At 39.1% G+C, this 17,026-nt stretch overlaps 1 protein-coding gene across 3 annotated transcripts in view; it reads left to right on the top strand.

Moving 5' to 3' along the window:
- The window catches only part of LOC131068843 (bifunctional adenosine 5'-phosphosulfate phosphorylase/adenylylsulfatase HINT4), a 123,535-nt gene extending 109,954 nt beyond the window's left edge, over positions 1 to 13,581 (top strand). Inside the window, exons 5-6 of one of the 3 annotated variants that reach the window (XM_058004115.2) lie at positions 7,403 to 7,480; positions 13,071 to 13,581. In XM_058004115.2, coding sequence (XP_057860098.1) covers positions 7,403 to 7,480; positions 13,071 to 13,137 — 145 coding nt within the window. In that variant the 3' untranslated portion in view covers positions 13,138 to 13,581. Of the gene's footprint in view, positions 1 to 7,402; positions 7,481 to 7,728; positions 8,012 to 13,070 lie in introns of those variants that run through there. The other 2 variants (XM_058004113.2, XM_058004114.2) reach the window with 2 other exon arrangements.
- The last annotated feature ends 3,445 nt before the right edge of the window (positions 13,582 to 17,026 follow it).

Raw genomic sequence — 17,026 nt, 5'->3', positions numbered from 1 at the left:
TGTGTCAAAAGAATAAGGAAGAACATACATATCCAGCAGGCCTCCTTCAATCCCTACCTATATACCTAACCAGAAATGGGGAAGTATTTCCATGGATTTCAGAATAGGACTTCTGAAGTTGCAAGGCAAAGATCGTATATACATTGTGGTGGACTGTCTGACCAAGCATGCACATTTCATTGCCATATCAATAGACTATAGAGCTCCTCTAGTAGCCAATGTTTTCTTAAAAGAAATTTTCAAGCTACATGGTCTACCTAGAAACATTGTCACTTACAAGGACAACAAATTCCTTAGCTTGTTATGACAAAAACTTTTCAAACTAGCACGAACAAAACTTACTCCAAGTACAAGTTATCAGCCATAAACAAATGGATAGACAAAAATTGTCAATAAATGGTTGGAGGGATATCTAAGGAACTATGTCATTGGACAGAAAAATGCATGGATCAAATGGTTACACCTCGAGGAATATTGCTATACCACTACTTATCACAAGTCAATAAGAATGAGTAATCTCAAGGCCGTGTACGAGTATGAGGCAACCTCATTTGGAGAATTAATCCTCACTGAAAGTTGTGTGCTGAGAGCTAAAAACCTAGTGCAACAAAATGTAGATATTATGAATACACTTAAAATAATTTGGATCAAGCACAAAATCAACAAAAGATATATGCTAATTGAAGAAGAATTGGAAGGACATTCAAAGTTGGGGACTTAGTTTTTTCGGTTACAACCATATAAGTAGTTGTCAATCAAAGTAAGTGGAGTTGAGAATCTCAAACCAAGATTCTATGGGCCATATAAATTTTTAAGAAGGATAGGTGAGGTTACTTATGAGTTGGAACTATCGGCAAATAGCAGAATCCATAATGTCTGTTAGCGGTAATATTGCATCAGGGACTTCGAGGTGGTGCTGCGGGCCATGATTGGTACCTACGACTCGCACAGGCGGCAGTCAGTATTTGATTACGACCATCAACAGATCACGGTATCCTTTGCTTCGACCGAATTTACCGGAGTTTTCGATATTCCTGGGGTGCACGGAAAGAAAGTGGATAAGGAACAGAAAATATCCCCAGATTTCAAAGAAAAACTTCTGAAGCTGATGTGTCGCGACGACCTCACACAAACGGAACTTGCTAGTCTTCAGCACGCAAGCAAAAGTCGAGGTCTGAAGAAGTCGTTTCTAAGAGAAGGAATATGGTGGTGCCTGGTGGATGTATTGAAGAGCTGGTTGACGGGAGCAAGTCGGGCTTCAGATATTGCCATGGCATAGGTGGTGCTCGTGAATGGCATCTGTAATGGTGTAGTATATGACTGGGCATTTGTATTAGCAGATAGGATAGAGGAATTCATGACTCTCTAGCACAGGACTTTCTACATGCCCTACCACGCTATTGGGCTCTTTCTAGATGCAGTATGCCTTCAGGGCTCACCGGACCAGCACTTGGCACCACAAGGTTGTGTACACCTTGGCCAGCCTCCCATATTTTATTGGATTCACCTGGACACCATGGCACCAAGCGGAGATATACACTTTGGCACGAAATGGAAGAGAAGGGTAGTGGTTTCAGTGTCGGCAATCGAGTCGGAGTCCGCCAGTTGTGACCCGAGTGAGGAGGCAGAGGACTCCAGTGATACGGCCACGGAGAGTAGTTTCAGAATGGTAGGTCGGGGTGGGCAACATGTAGAGGAGGACATGGGGGCAATATCAACAGCAACTGCGTAGCCTCTGGATGAGCAGACGACCTCACTAGGTACCACGTTGCCTCCTCTAGGTGCGACAGTGCTGGCCGTGCTCGTTCTTGGTTTTGGGCAAGGCTGGACACCCGTGATCATGGTTCCCCCACCTGCGGCTGTGACATTGGTAGAGCCTTTGGTGGTCGACGAAAGTCATCCCACGACAGTAGTAGAGGTTGGATGGACAGAAGATGGGGAGATGGGGGTACCAGCGGAGCGTCCTGGAGAGAGTTGTACCCCTTCTCAGCAGGATATGAATGCGTGGCTGAGCCGGTTCAAACTGGCACCAATAACCCCGGCTGGAACAACAGTCCTTTCTCCAAGGCGTGAGCAGAGTCCTCACGAGGTTGTGGACCTCGTCGGAGATAGTTCACCAGAGCCGACACAGAGTGTATTGAGGGACCAATCACCCATCCGTGAGTTGGTGTTGAGCCCTACGCAGGAGGAGGAGTTGAGCCCTACGCAGGAGGAGGAGTTGACCCCGAGCTTCCCACAGACTTCCCACGGGGCTATGGAGGAGCATGGTATCGTAGCATCTTCGAGAGGGGATGGCGACAGGGAATTAGAGTAGTTCTTGGCCGATATGGCTGTGGAAGCCAGACGGGTGGTAGCCTCCGTGAGGTCTCAGGGAGAGGCCCGGGCAGACGATGAGTTGGAGCAGCTACTGGAGTTTATGAGGGACAGGTGCAGGACCCACTTTACTCAGTGCTTTGAGTTTGGTGGATGGCCTACCATAGAGACCTTACAAATGTTGGAGAATTGGGGCCTCCGGGAGCATGTTGGCGAAACCAGCAGACAGTCATTGTTGAGGTGAATAGAGCAGTCCTTTCGAGAAACCTACTATGAGTTGTGGAGGACGCAATATATTGCCGACAGTACAGAGACCCAGCGCAGGGAGGCCATGTTGGCACGGGACGAGTTGGCTACTAGGCTCCAGCAGACAGAAGAGCTCCACAGAGAGCAATTGGCTCAGGCGACGGCCGCATGGGATGAAGAACGAGCTGCCTTGGAGACAGTGTTAGTCGGAGAGAGGACGGCTAGGGGTGCCTTGGAGGCACGGTTGGAGGAAGTGCACGAAGACAGGACTACGTTGGAGAACCGACTGGGTAGTGCTTTGGAGCAGGTGGACCAGAAAGATAAGGAAGTCTTGGAGGCAGAACGCTAGATGGTTGCGGAGCGGGACCTCAAGTTGCGGACTGAGTAGGTCTACTAGTTACACGCTCGCTTGAGTGCCGCACCCTCTCCACCAGGGACGCTTCCTCCACCCCCTTCTTAGTCCTGAGTTTTATGTTGTAATCCTTCCATTTTGCTTTCCAGTCGTCAGGAGACGACCTTGTTTTTTTTGGGGGATGATGTTAGCGGTAATATTGTACGGAATTAAATTGTTAATTAGATAGTACTTTACTTTCATTAATAATGTAACCGAGGGATGATAGTTACAGGTGCAACAGTTGGCCCTTGCATCCCCTCGGTACCTTTATATACCTCGGAATGTAACTTGTAAGGGACATGATTTATGAATGGAGTAGCATTTCTTATGTTTTATCTGATAACTATGGCATTATTATTCTGCATTGAGTGTTTTATCTGTATGTTCTAAGCTATTCACCCGGAGGGCAAACAATGTCTTCCATGTAGCTTGCCTCAAGAAGGTACTGAGACAACATATTACTCCATGTTCAAAATTGTCCCTGCTTGATGATGAAGGTAAGTTGATTTTGGAACCCGAAGCCCTCCTTGATATGTAAGAAAAGAAGTTAAAGAACAAGACTGTTCTTGAGTATTTGGTTAAATGGAAGGGTCTACCTATAGAAGACACCACTTGGGAAGGAACCGAAATCATTGATCATCCAAATTTAAAATTGCTTGAGGACAAGCAATCTCAGGGAGGGTAGACTGTCATGCCCCTGACTTGAAAGATATGTAGTTAAATTCTTTTTGGCAATCTGTAAGGGAATAAAGTGATCATTAGTTAGCAATACTAATCAGCTAATAAATAGGATGTCTCATTTAAAGTGAAGTTGTATCGCATATTTGTAACCTTTCAATCCCTATTGGGGATTATAAATGGGGCGGACCTGCTTGTGGGAAAGGGGGAGAAATCAGCATTTGATTTGAATTCAAGGAAATAGCAAATAAAGAGCAGAAATCTGATTTATTGTTATCAACCTAGAATTAGTAAGTTTATGTGTGAAAGTATGATATGAATTTATGAATACAATATTTATTCTTTGATGAAATTATATAGTGATAATTGTAGGTAATTGCTTTGTTTTTCAATTGAGTGTTGTTTCCCAATTTAAGTAAAATTAATTTTATTTTTATCTTGATATATATGTGATGACATATTCATATAGTTGATCTATTTTGATTTGGGTAGAAATGGTTGCAAAACAGGAATGCCAATCAACCTTTCGAGTTCATGAGAGGTGAAACCTAACATACTTGCAATCAAGTATGCCACCCAAAGTGGGTTAAGCCTTGTGGGCCGAGAGGCATATGTGTGCTCTTGGGCTTGGTGGAGACATGTCATTTAAAGTGAAGTCGTATCCCATTTTTTGTAACCTTTCAACCTCTATTGGGGATTATAAATAGGGCGAACCTGCTTCTGGGAAAAGGGAGAGAAATCAGCATTTGATTTTAATTCAAGGAAATGGCAAATAAAGAGCAGAAATCTGATTTATTGTTATCAGCCTAGAATTAGTAAGTTTATGTGTGAAAGTATGATATGAATTTATGAATGCAATATTTATTCTTTGCTGAAATTATATAGAGATAATTGTAAGTAATTGCATTGTTTTCCAATTTGATATTGTTTCCCAATTTAAGTAAAATTAATTGTATTTCTATTTTGATAAATATGTGATGACATATTCATATAGCTGATCTATTTTGAATTGGGTAGAAATGGTTGCAAAAAAGGAAGGCCAATTGACCTTTTGAGTTCACGAGAGGTGAAAACCCAACATAGCTACCTTCAAGTACGCCACCCATAGGGTATTGAGCCTTGTGAGGCAGAGGCATATATGTGCTCTTGGGCTTGGTGGAGGGAGGTAGTCTTCATACTCTTATCAAGCACGCCACCCATTGGGGGTTAAGCCTCATGGTTTGGGAGGTTGATTAGTACTCCTAGGCTTGATCAAGGAGGATGACTAATCTTGAAGGTGGAATGAGGAATGGAGTGGACCATTTTCCACCCATGCTCTCACAATACAAGGATAACTATCCTTGAGATTGCAGTTTGCAAAATTTCTATCTAATTCCTAATATGGTTACTAGGAATATGCTTAGGATGATTATTAATGCTATTGATTATGTATGCATTTATATGTTATTGGATTCCTAACCCTTTTGAAAATAGGTGGCCTCATGGATTACATTTCAAATGTTAACTAACATTATTGCAGGACCTAAAGCAAGATTTATATTGGAAAATAATTTTTAATTGGTAAGTTTGTATTTCAAATGAACTATATTTCTTATTTTAATTGCCTTTCTTCTTTTTGATGCTGGAATTGTTAGCAAAGTCAAGAGGGAGAGTTTGTGATGGAGTCTCATTCACTCTATGTTTGGATTTCCTCTTCTCAAGCTCCAGCTGAAGCATTTGGAGAGTAGTAGTTGTGTTCTTGATGGACTCTTTGCAATAAGCAATAATTTCTTGCATATTATTGTATATATTTTCATGGTTGGCTTTGAGAATCACAACCTCTTTTTCTAGATTTTTCATGTCTTCGACATTATCAATCACCTTATTGATATTCTCCACCTCTTTTAGTAACTGATCCCATTTGTCAAAAGTAGCGGCTATCTCTTTGACAAAGTTCCAAACATTGTCATTGATATTCTCCTCAGGCCACTCCAAGGATTTTGACAACGCAAGGAATTCAAAATTGTGAATCTTCTTTTCAGCAACATGTCACTGAGCTAGTTGCCACTTCAAAATGTCATTAAGCCTTGCAAAGGTTGTTCAATCTCTCCTCTAACTGGATACAGAGGTTGTGGTGGGAGCTCACACACAGGTTAGAGGGATTGGGATTGAGGTGGCTTTGCCTGAATAGGGCATCAGGGTACTCTCAGAAAAGGACATTTTTATGCATCTCCTCTCGGGGGGGGAAGAAGAGGGACTAGGCCTGGCAGGGGGAGAATGCAGAATATAATCCTGACTTGGGGAGCTTGGAGGGATTGACTAATCATTTAAAGAGATGCAAAGGTCCTGGGGGGGGTCTTTGAAGGAAGTTTTTTTAGCCCTGACGAGGAAGGGGATGGATCAACCATGGGGTTAGGGTCTTTGTGGGGAGAAATATGCTCCACAGAAGGGGAATGGATTTTCTGTTTTTTAAGGGTGGGATCCTCTTCTTTCTGGACCATGGAAGGGTTATAGATGCAAGGATGAATAGAGTGGGCTAAGGTAAGGGCCAAATTATACCAGTAGAGGCCCTTGGTGAAGGGGCATAAATTAACCAATGATAGAACTTTTTGGAAGGACTCTTCCAATGAAGAAAACAACTAGAAAGCAAAATTTATTTTGACATTATGACAAAAGTGATTCAACATTAGAAAGAGATAGGTATGGAACCACTTATAGCTGCCCTCAAGAGTTATGTACCACATCAACACCTCCACTATCTTCTTCCACATTCCAGGCAGGTCATCCCTGTTGAAGCCATTCTGCAGCCTATTCACTTTCTCCCCACATTTTGAGGAACCTGCTCATCACCTCCTGGTAGTTTCCTTTGACTTTTTTTAGGGATCAACACAGTTAGTAACCATTTCTGATACCAAAATGATTTGTAATTTCATCAAACAGCTTATTGAAAATAGGAATCATCAAAATTTGCAATGCTTGCTCTGCTTAGAACTATTAAATTGGTCTACAAGTGAGTTTGATTGTGCAAACAACAAGAAGGCATTCAGATGAACATTCGTGAATGGTGAACACTTAGATTTACTTTGGAGAACCTCCAAAATGCAGAATAAATCAGTTGGTAGAGGCTTATAGCTCCTCCACGTGATTATTATTAGTTGGAAAACAAGTTACATGGAGTGGATTACAACCATGAAGCTGCTCTTGCTCCGTCAATTTTCCTGTCAATCACAACTGAGTTTTCTTATCTTCTGCATGCTGCATACAAATCAATCCTCTAACCTCTTTAACCTTGTCTCTGCTATTCGCATGCCTTTTTGAAAGATGATGGAAGTCTTTCCTATTCACTACAAGCTTTCTTAAGTGAATGGGAACACCAAAAGGCATGACTGTTCATTTCCCCTCTCTGTTCTTTGCCTTGCGACGAAACTGATGCTTTCTAATAGTCATAACTGTCCTGACTTTTCAAAAAGTCAGGACTGCTCAAGAGGTTATAAAACCACCTTGGCATTTACCAAACTGCTTCTGCCTTCCTGAGACCACTGACTGTAAAATTGATTGTTTTTAACGAATACTTACACATCTTGAAAATTTTGAAAAACCTTCAATTCTTGTTCTTGACAGTTCCTGGGATGCTGATGGATTATATGCATCCTTCTTTTCTATTTTTTTCATATTTTTTCTTTATCTTAAAATTATGTTAAAATGAAAATAACATACTTCATCTATGTTGATGGCATTGGTATATTGTATGACAATAATTTCCAATGTTATTTATATAATTTATTTATGCAGGTTTGGGTTCCATCAACCTCCATTCAATAGCGTAAACCATCTTCATCTTCATTGTTTTGCTCTTCCTTACACACCAAGGTCTGTAGCTTCCATGCAAGTATTTAATTGTGCATTAGTTTGTTTGAATTGTTTTTTTGATTGATAGCATCAACTTTATTAGTTGTATCATTTTTACTTAAAAGAAACTCACTTTTATAAAGAAATCATGTGGCCATTTACAACAATAAAGTTGGCCAAAATGAAAATAAAAAAAACAAGGTGCCATATTATTAAACTTGCAACAAATACCTTATTGATATACTGATACAAGGTGATTTTTTTTTTAGCAGATGGAAGAAATTTAAATATTTTTCTTATGGTCCGGTGGGAGTTTTCCTAGAAGCTAATAAACTATTAGAGAAAATTAAACCAATGCATGATAATTTGTAAGGAGGTTCTATTTATGTAAAGAATGTTGTTTGCAATTATTTTTTAATTCTTATTTGTTGCGATATTATTTTGCTCTTAATTATTTGTCTCTAGATATTCCTTGCAAAAAATTAATTTATAATTTCATTTATATCTTAACATTGAAAACTAATATTAATTATCTCTATATCTTGACTTTAACCATTATCTTCACAATATTTGATACCCTTTTTAAAATAGGAATTTTTGTTCTTTTTATAGATTTTAATTTTTGAATAGCAATAAGTTGTATTCACTTAAGTCTAATTAATCGATTCTTTGCACCAATAAAAAGAGTGATTATTATTTTTTTTTTCAAAATAAGCTTGATTTTTATAAAGTTAGATTTATATTTTTAAACTAGAAATTATTTATTTACAATATGATTAGATGAAAAAATTTGGTGTTCAAGGAAAAAATTTGTAGGAATGTTAGATTTTATAGGGTTTTTTTAGATTTCTTTGTATTTAAAAATAAATGTATATTTTAATTGATTTTTTTCATTTTTATTAGTAATCTTATATATAAATATACACACAGAGACAATATTATTGCATTCAAGCCCAATTAATCAATTAGTTTGCACCAATCAAACGAGTGATTATTATTTTTGCTCTCAAAATAAACTTGGTTTTTGTAAAGTTGAGATTTATATTTTGAATTTAAGATATTGTAATAATGATTTATCTACACTATGATAGATGTTTTAGATTTTTTTTTTGGATTTCTTTTTTCTTTTTTTATTATTTATAATATCACAAATAAAATATTTTTCTAAATAGATATATAAATTTTATTCAGTTTAAATTGAATTAAATTAAATGAAAAATTAAATACAAGTATATCTATTAAAAAAATATAATTATTATATGTATTCTTTATAATTGTATTATATATATCTTTTTGAAATCGTTCTATTTTTTAATACTTTTTGGAAATCATAAATTTAAATATTTTTCATCAAGTTATTAAAAAATGTCTTTCATTTGATAATTAATAGTTTTTTTGGGGGGGTCGGTAATAGTATATGATTTTATTAAGATTAACCAGGGAAAAGCTTAGCCCTGACCCAGGGTGGTAACAACCAGGGATTCCACCATCTTGAAGAGAGAAGAATAAGAGATCCATTAACAAGTCACATATAACATAAATAGACCCTAAACCTGCAAGCAGTACAGATATTAACTTTTGATATTAGCACCTCCCTTTGAATGGGAACGCAGGACCATATCAAAGGGGTTATTCTTCACCTTTTTCTCTTTTTTCCCTTTCACAGTGTGCCATCCATCTTCAATCCCGACAACCTCAACTTGCCAATCCAAAGAATTATCCTTAAAAAAATGTCCGATCCATTGTAGAGGAAACCTCATGTTGGAGCTTACCATCAGCTGTCAACGAAGCCTCTTCCATATCCTGGGACCTTGGGGACCTGCATTTTTACCTTCTCTCCAAGGTAAAAGCTCTCTTTCCCAACAACATCTCCCCATCACACCCACCTGAACTAGTTTCAACACTATCTTTTATTGCTTGCTCATCCTGAGGCCGAGGATTTGTAGATTTCTGAATCGTTTCCCCAAAAACAACCTGAGAAAAACTTTTTTGCAACCCATCCTCCTCCTTTAATGTATAAAGATGTTGCTTGCACATTGCACTGTCATATGCCCTATTTGGAAGCATCTCCTACACCTGAAGGGAACCCCTTCATAATCCAAAGGTTGCACCCAACAACCTTTTGAAGTTTTAATTGAAATTTCTGCAAGAAGCCCATTAGAGACATCCATTTCCACCAGAATACATGCAAATCTAGAGTGAAAGAGATTAGAAGATTCTTCATCTACCATCAAGAAGCTTCCAACGAGTTTCCTACCACTTCAAAACAAGAATCAAACCATACATGTAATGGGAGATTAGGAAGCCTCACCCATATCGAGATCTTGTCAAAAACCTCATTGTTTGGACATATAGCTGGATGCTAGGGCTTCAACGTCAAGGGTAACTTGTCCTCTCAACTCCAAAAATGCTCACAAAGAACCCTGTTTCTGTCTCGAGTCTGTTCAAAAACCATAGTAAAAAAAACTTTTTGTTGAAGGGTAAATCAGTACTCACTCGTCTAAAATAGGCTCCCAATTATTAGAGATCCAAGCATGCAAGTCATGCAAGCTTGGCCACAAGCCCCTGAAGCGTCCAATCAACCCTAGCTAAAAAAAAACTAAAACATTATGAGCAACTTCCTCGTCAGCGTCCACATCCAGAGATACTAAAATAGCCTTGGATGATGGCTTTAAAGAAGCCCCCATCACACCATTATACTGTTGAGGGGTTTGTTTGACCGTATGCGGTGGGAGTTTTAAGCCACATCCCTGAGCAGTTGAAGCGACCTTATGCGCACGACCATCCCCAGGAGCGGCGTCCCTGACACGACTACTTTCACCATATTGCAATTCTTTTGCATAATGGGAGCTTGAACCAGTGAGGGTCACATTATGGGGGACACCCTCCCCGTGGTTACATATCTATTCTGAGGTATTAACACCTCCATGACTTGATCTGTTGCCAACACACTTCGTCTCTCCTTATCGCTCCGTTGCTTAGTCTCCTTATCACTCTGATTGCTCCTTATACCTCCGCTCCTTATCTCTCTAAGTCTGCTTGTGCCACCCTTATCTCTCCATTTCACCTTATCTCTCCAAAGCACCGAGCACGACCCCTTATCTCTCCTCTCCTTATTCCTCCTACCCTTATCACTCCATGTTGCAGCTTCGTTCTTCCATGATCTTTGTCTGCACGGGGCCCGAGCACTATTAGTCGGCAAGGCACGGGGCCTGAGCACTGTTAGTCGGCAAGGCACAGGGAAGCGAAGTGGGACCACCGACGAATGGGGGGGCATCATCCATCAACGACCAATCGACCTCAGCCTGCGAAATCTTTGATGTGAACACCAACGCGTGCCAAATGAATCGTGCTGTCAGGGTGTACAACTCGTCCACCACATATTTTGACTTGCAAACACTGGACGGAGAAGCAAGTTCGACTTGGCATATGAACATACCAAGATACAAACCAAGAACGCGGTATCAACACCACTTGCAACATTGTCGTTGCACTGCGGGGCCATCCCCAGAAAAATGTATATTTTTACTATAATGTTTATATTATATTATATTATAATTATTAATTTAATTTAATTGAAAGAGTTATAGTTAATATTATAAAATATAATTAAAATAATATAATTCTAAAATAACAATATTTCAAAATTATAATAATTAAGATTTACAACAATTATTTTTATTACAATACTATAAAGACAAGTATTCGCCACTACGTGGTACTTGTTTTTGATACAATACAATATTCAATTGTTCTGTTTTGCACCAATCAAAAATGATTATTAGTTCTTGTCAAGGTATAACTCTTTTTCAATTTTTCAATTTTTTAATTAATTGAACCTGTGTATGGTGAAAATGGATACAATAATGACAATATTGAAAGGCTAAATGAATTCAACCACGAAACCCTAGCCTAACAATCAACAAAGATCCACCATAACATATGAAGATTACCTAAGACAATGCAAATCACATGAAATCACAAAGATTATACCATCACATGTCCAATAGGGTTTTGATCTCCATTCTTCCTATCTCCATTGATCTTGCTTGATATATTTGCTCTCAGATTTTTATGTGCACAAGAGCTCAACAAAGAACGGAATGTGGTTGCAAGTAGGATCGTAGTGTAGTCAAGTCCTCCAAATTGTCGATTAGTCTGAGTGATTAGGGTTTGATAATGAAGGAAGCATCTCCTTAAATAGAAGACACAATAAGAAATGGAGGGATAAGATTGAGAAGTGTAAAAAGGAGGTCGGCTAGGATTAGAGGGTAGGTAGAGGAAATAATAAAATAATGAAAGAGGTAGGTAGTGTAGGAATTAAGAGATGAATGACATGTGTCATAGGTGGAAAAGGTTAATGAATTAATTAAATAAAGATTTATTTAATTAATAGAAGAAGTGGGATAATTAAATAAATAAGATATTTATTTAATTTAGGAAAAGGGTAATTTAAATAAATAAATGTATTTATTTAAATGAGAAATAAGGCTAGAAGAGGATAAATGAATTAATTAAATAAATAAGGATTTATTTAATTAATAGAAGAATTAGGCTTAGATAATTAAATAAATAAAATATTTATTTAATTAGACATGACAATTTTGGGTGTCTACATTTTGCCCCTCTTTGAGACAATGCGGCTTGTCACGTTGTTTCAAAGAAGATAATATGAACTGATACAGAGTTGCCCCAAGATGGGAATGATATGCCCCCTCGAGAGATTGGATGAAAATGTATGAAAAGATTGCAGACAATCTCTCGATAAGAAAGAAAGGCTAGAATGGATTAGCCGGATAAAGTGATAGAGTCACGGGATAATGAAGACTGACTCGGGAAATGAATGCGAGGGCTAGGGTAGGCTATAAGATAGACCACGGGGGAAAATACATCCTCATTGTCATCTACACATTCACAAGAGCATAGTGCAGAGCGAAAATAAAGCAACAACAGTCAGCAGCGATGGCTTTTGTTCACAGATTCGACCGTGTTTGCCGATTCTAGAGGCCAGCGGAGGCAGGAGAGCCGGTGAGTACCACAAAACCTCCTCGTACTTTGATGCATTTATTGTTGTCATTAATGCATACTAGGTAATGTAATAAATGTGCATTTATGTCAGGAAAGCGCGTTTGCATTTGAAAAGTATGAATTTGCATCTTCTAGGTCAAATCGACAGTTTTGTGATAAACATACGCTGTCGATTGGATAAGCTGCTGAGAGGATACACTCAAGCAGGTCCTCTAGGGAAGACTAGGATAGATCAATGCACTTTGTGATGAACAGTGAGTACCAAGATAGAGTACTTTGTGATGAACAGGGAGTACTTAAATCTGAGCAGCACTTTGTGATGAACAGGGAGTGCAAATGTGAGCAGCACTTTGTGATGAATAGGGAGTGCAAATGTGAGCAGCACTTTGTGATGAACAGGGAGTGTCACACACGTAGTACTTTGTGATGAACAAGGAGTACCACTAGGATAATCAGTAACACTTTGTGATGAACAATGAGTGTCACTAGGGTAGATAGCCATATGCATTTAAATAGCGAGTAGCATTTTGTGATAAACAGTGAATGCCACTATAACTGACATGATTGATTTGCTTGACTGCAGGAGTACTTGCCGATGCTGGAGTCACGGGAGAGATTCCCGTCGACGCAGAGGTTGCGACCTGAGTTGACAGCCGAGGACCGAGCTGCGATTGAGGTTATGGGTCTGTGACATATTCTGTATGTGCCTGAGTTTCGGGCAAACATGGGATTGCTGACTACACTGGCGGAGAGGTGGCACTCCGAGACATGTACATTTCATTTGCCGATGGGTAAGATGACAGTCACCCTGGAGGATGTATACAGGATTATGTGGATATTGATTTATGGGGAGCTGATTTCGTATGATCGAGACGGAGATAGGGATGCCCTTAGACGAGTGTTCTAGGAGCCGGGACTGGAGATGAGGGTGGGACAAGTGACATGGGATACCATGACATGAACAGGATTAGCACTACCAACAGTGTTGGCAGGAGTTATCAGTGGGTTCCTTTGTATCAGTTTTGTACCATTTTGTATGATGATGTAGACACCTGCGGGTGATTGTAGCCATATGATTTTGACATCATTGTATCATGACATTTTATATATATATATATGAGATGATTCATCTTTGTGGCAGCTATATGCATGCATACCTATGTGATGAGATGTTCTTATGTGATGCTTATGATATGGATGCAAATATGTATATGATGCAATGCAATATATTTTTGTTCTTTTATGTTTTATGTGTATGCATGATGCAAATATGAATGTATGTAATGCAGATGAATATGATAATGCAAATGTAAATTGTGCTAACAGGTGTTGTGTGCAGGATGTGATGCAGTGGTGATATCTATCTGTATGTATGAAATGCTTATATGTGGTAATGCAGGTGCAACTACATGAAATGCAAATGTTTTTGGTGTGTCATTATACTCAGTCATGTGATAGTAAGCTACACAAACTCAAGAAGGATGATGGAAGTCAATCAAGAAAGGGGGATGGAAGACAGAAGATATGAAAGTGAAAGAGCTTCTTGTGCGTTATCATCATTGAACTTTATTATGGCAAGTAGGTTATGACAATCGAGACATATGTTTGACCCAGAAAGTCATTGTACCCGTTTGCATGGAGATAAGACAGTCACAAACAAGGAATGCTCTAGTTCATATTAGACTCACAGTGTCCTCATATCCTTGGACAAGTCATAGCATTACTAAAAGACAATCCACAGACAACAAATACAAATAGGTGACGATACCCCATCCTCGCCTTTCTAGTCAAAGACATCCTGGAGATAGAATCTCTAGTCAAAGACATCCTGGAAAAGCTAAAAGACATGTCACCAAAATAAAGATGAAATCAAAAGAAAACCAAGACTCGACACCAACATCCACTGTAGTCCTCAAGTTTAGTGTCTCTTGTCACTTGTATAAGTCTTATTTGATTGTGGTCACAATGTTTACTTTCACAAAAAGGATAGATAGCACTGAACCATATGTTGTCTGAGTCTGTTGAAAGATTTGATTTGTTGAAGCCCATTGTTGCTGCTGTCTCATCTGAAACTGACTGAATCCATGAAACTGATACTTTATTGCGGAGAAGACGAAACTTTATTGCGGATCTGTGATGCAAATGTTGCTTTATTGCGGATTGTGCACGAATAGACTGAAGAAAGCTGGAAGAAACTGTACTCCTCGAAACATGTGATGTTCTTAGTTCCACACCTATTACTAGACGTAGGATTTTGCCTTAGCCACAGATAGGATCTGATTTATTATGGATGGAAAGGGAGTGAAAAGGGAGGTTTATTATGAATGGCTAACCAATCTTAGGGAGATCAATAACAAGCCATGATGGGAATGGGTAAGTTTATTATGAACGAATAGGTTGTGAGTGTGTGCAAAGTGAAATGATGAAAGAGAATCCTGAAGGAGGGAGGAGCAATGTCTCTACGCATGGCGCTGGTGACCCAGTTTTCACCATGGTACTTGCCCAGGGCGCCATCGAAGTGGTTTTCACCGTTGGACGAAATTATTTTTCTTTACTTTTTTTGATTGTTATTTCTGATCGAGGTTGCAGATTGTTATTTCTGATCGAGGTTGCAGATTGTTGCAATATATGAATGGGTTAGGATCAGCTTTGACGGTCACTTCAACTCCATTGTATGGAAACATGATACATCGATGATATGTAGATGGGACTGTGCTCATCTCATGAATCCATGGACGTCCTAGCAATATATTATATGTGAGATCCAGGTTTAGGACTTGACAAACCACATCCTTTGTAACTGGCCCAACTCTGAGAGGCAAGGTGACTGTACCCTTGGATGAACGCTCTTCATCATCATATGCTTTGATAGTAATTTTGTTGGTAGAATTCACAGCTTTATCAGAATATCCCAATTGTTTAATTGTGCTCAATGTACAAATATTTAGACCTGCTCCTCCATCTATAAGGACTCGTTTGATTCTATGTTTGTGTATGAAGGCTTCAATGTGTAGTGGTGCATTGTGTGGCTGACTTACAGAGGCATCATCGGCTTCTGTGAATGTAAGGGAGTGTGGAATGGAAAGGTATCCCACCATGGCTTGAAACTGGTCCACGTTCAGATTAGTAGGAACGGTAGTGTCTCTCAAGATTTGGTCAAGAATAACTTTATGAGCGGGGGATATACGTAGGAGCTCAAGGATGGAGATGAGCGCGGGTGTCTTCCCTAACTGTTCTACAAGGTCATACTCAGGTTTGGTTGATGAAGAAGCGATATTTTTAGTGGAGGCACTTGGCAAAGTAATTTTACCTCGACGGGTTGTAACATGACATTCAGAGGTAGGTTCGGAAGAAGATCCAACACCTCTTAGGACAATCTTGGGTCGCTGAGGAGGATTCTCAAGGTTTTTGTTCTTGATGGTAATAGTAGAGATATGATTGTCCATCGAGATATGATTAATAGTTGAATCATAGTTGTAAGGTGCTCTAGTATAGTTGGCTTGATCATCTGTGACTTTAGCTTTTCCCTTGTCATGCTTTGGGAATGGTTCCTTAAACATCTCATGTTCTTGATTGGATGAGTGTCCCTCAATCTCAATGTCACCTCTATCAATGAGATCTTGTACGATGTTCTTCAGTCGATGACAATTTCCTGTCTTATGACCCTTGCTCTTATGAAATTCACAATACTCATCATCATTCCACCAATTTGGTTTAACCTTTGGTTCATATGGAGGAAAATCTGGAACTGTGATTACCTTGTTTGCCACTAGCTTTTTGAAGACTGACTCAAGTGGTTCTCCCAATGGGGTGTACTTCCTTCGTGATCTGGAAGTTGTTTGAGTATTTACTTGATTGTTTGTAGAACTTGATCCCGAAAAAATGAATTTGGGTCGCACTGTGTTGGCATCAACAACACCATCATTGACTGTGTTCTTGTTTTTATTCCAAAATCTGGGCTTGTCTTTTCCTTTAAAGTCATCTTTGTTTTCCTTGAATATCTTAATGACTCCTTGTTCAATTAGAACCCTTTCTATTGCTAAGCCCTTTTCAATAACATCCTTGAAGGTGGACAAACAAGTTTTCCTTAGATCATAGCCAATGTCCTTGTTAACATTTTGAGTGAACATTTCTACCATTTGTTTCTGTGGAATTTCACAAGAGCATCTGCTAGCTAGATTTCTCCATCTTTGCAAAAATGATGCAAAAGACTCTCCCTCTCTTTGCTTGGTATTGCACAAAGTAGTGATTGATATGTCTATCTCTATATTGTAGGAGAAATGTTGAATAAATGCCTCCGCTAAGTCACCCCATGACTTAATACCAGGTGGTAGTTGGGAGAACCATTCCATAGCTTGATCACCTAAGCTTTGTGGGAACAATGTCATCAAATATGTTTCTTCTGCCGCTACCTCAATGCAGGGTGTGAAAAATTGTCTTAGTGTGCCTTGGGGTCCCCTTTTCCTCTATACTTGTCAAATTTAGGCGTCACAAAGTGTGCAGGAAATGGAGGCATTGGAATGTTCTTGTCAAATGGAT

Source organism: Cryptomeria japonica, chromosome 11 (genome assembly GCF_030272615.1).
Source record: "Cryptomeria japonica chromosome 11, Sugi_1.0, whole genome shotgun sequence".
Lineage (NCBI taxonomy): Eukaryota > Viridiplantae > Streptophyta > Pinopsida > Cupressales > Cupressaceae > Cryptomeria > Cryptomeria japonica.
The sequence above is the reverse complement of the archived record's forward strand: the minus strand, read 5'-3'. Positions and strand labels throughout refer to the sequence as shown.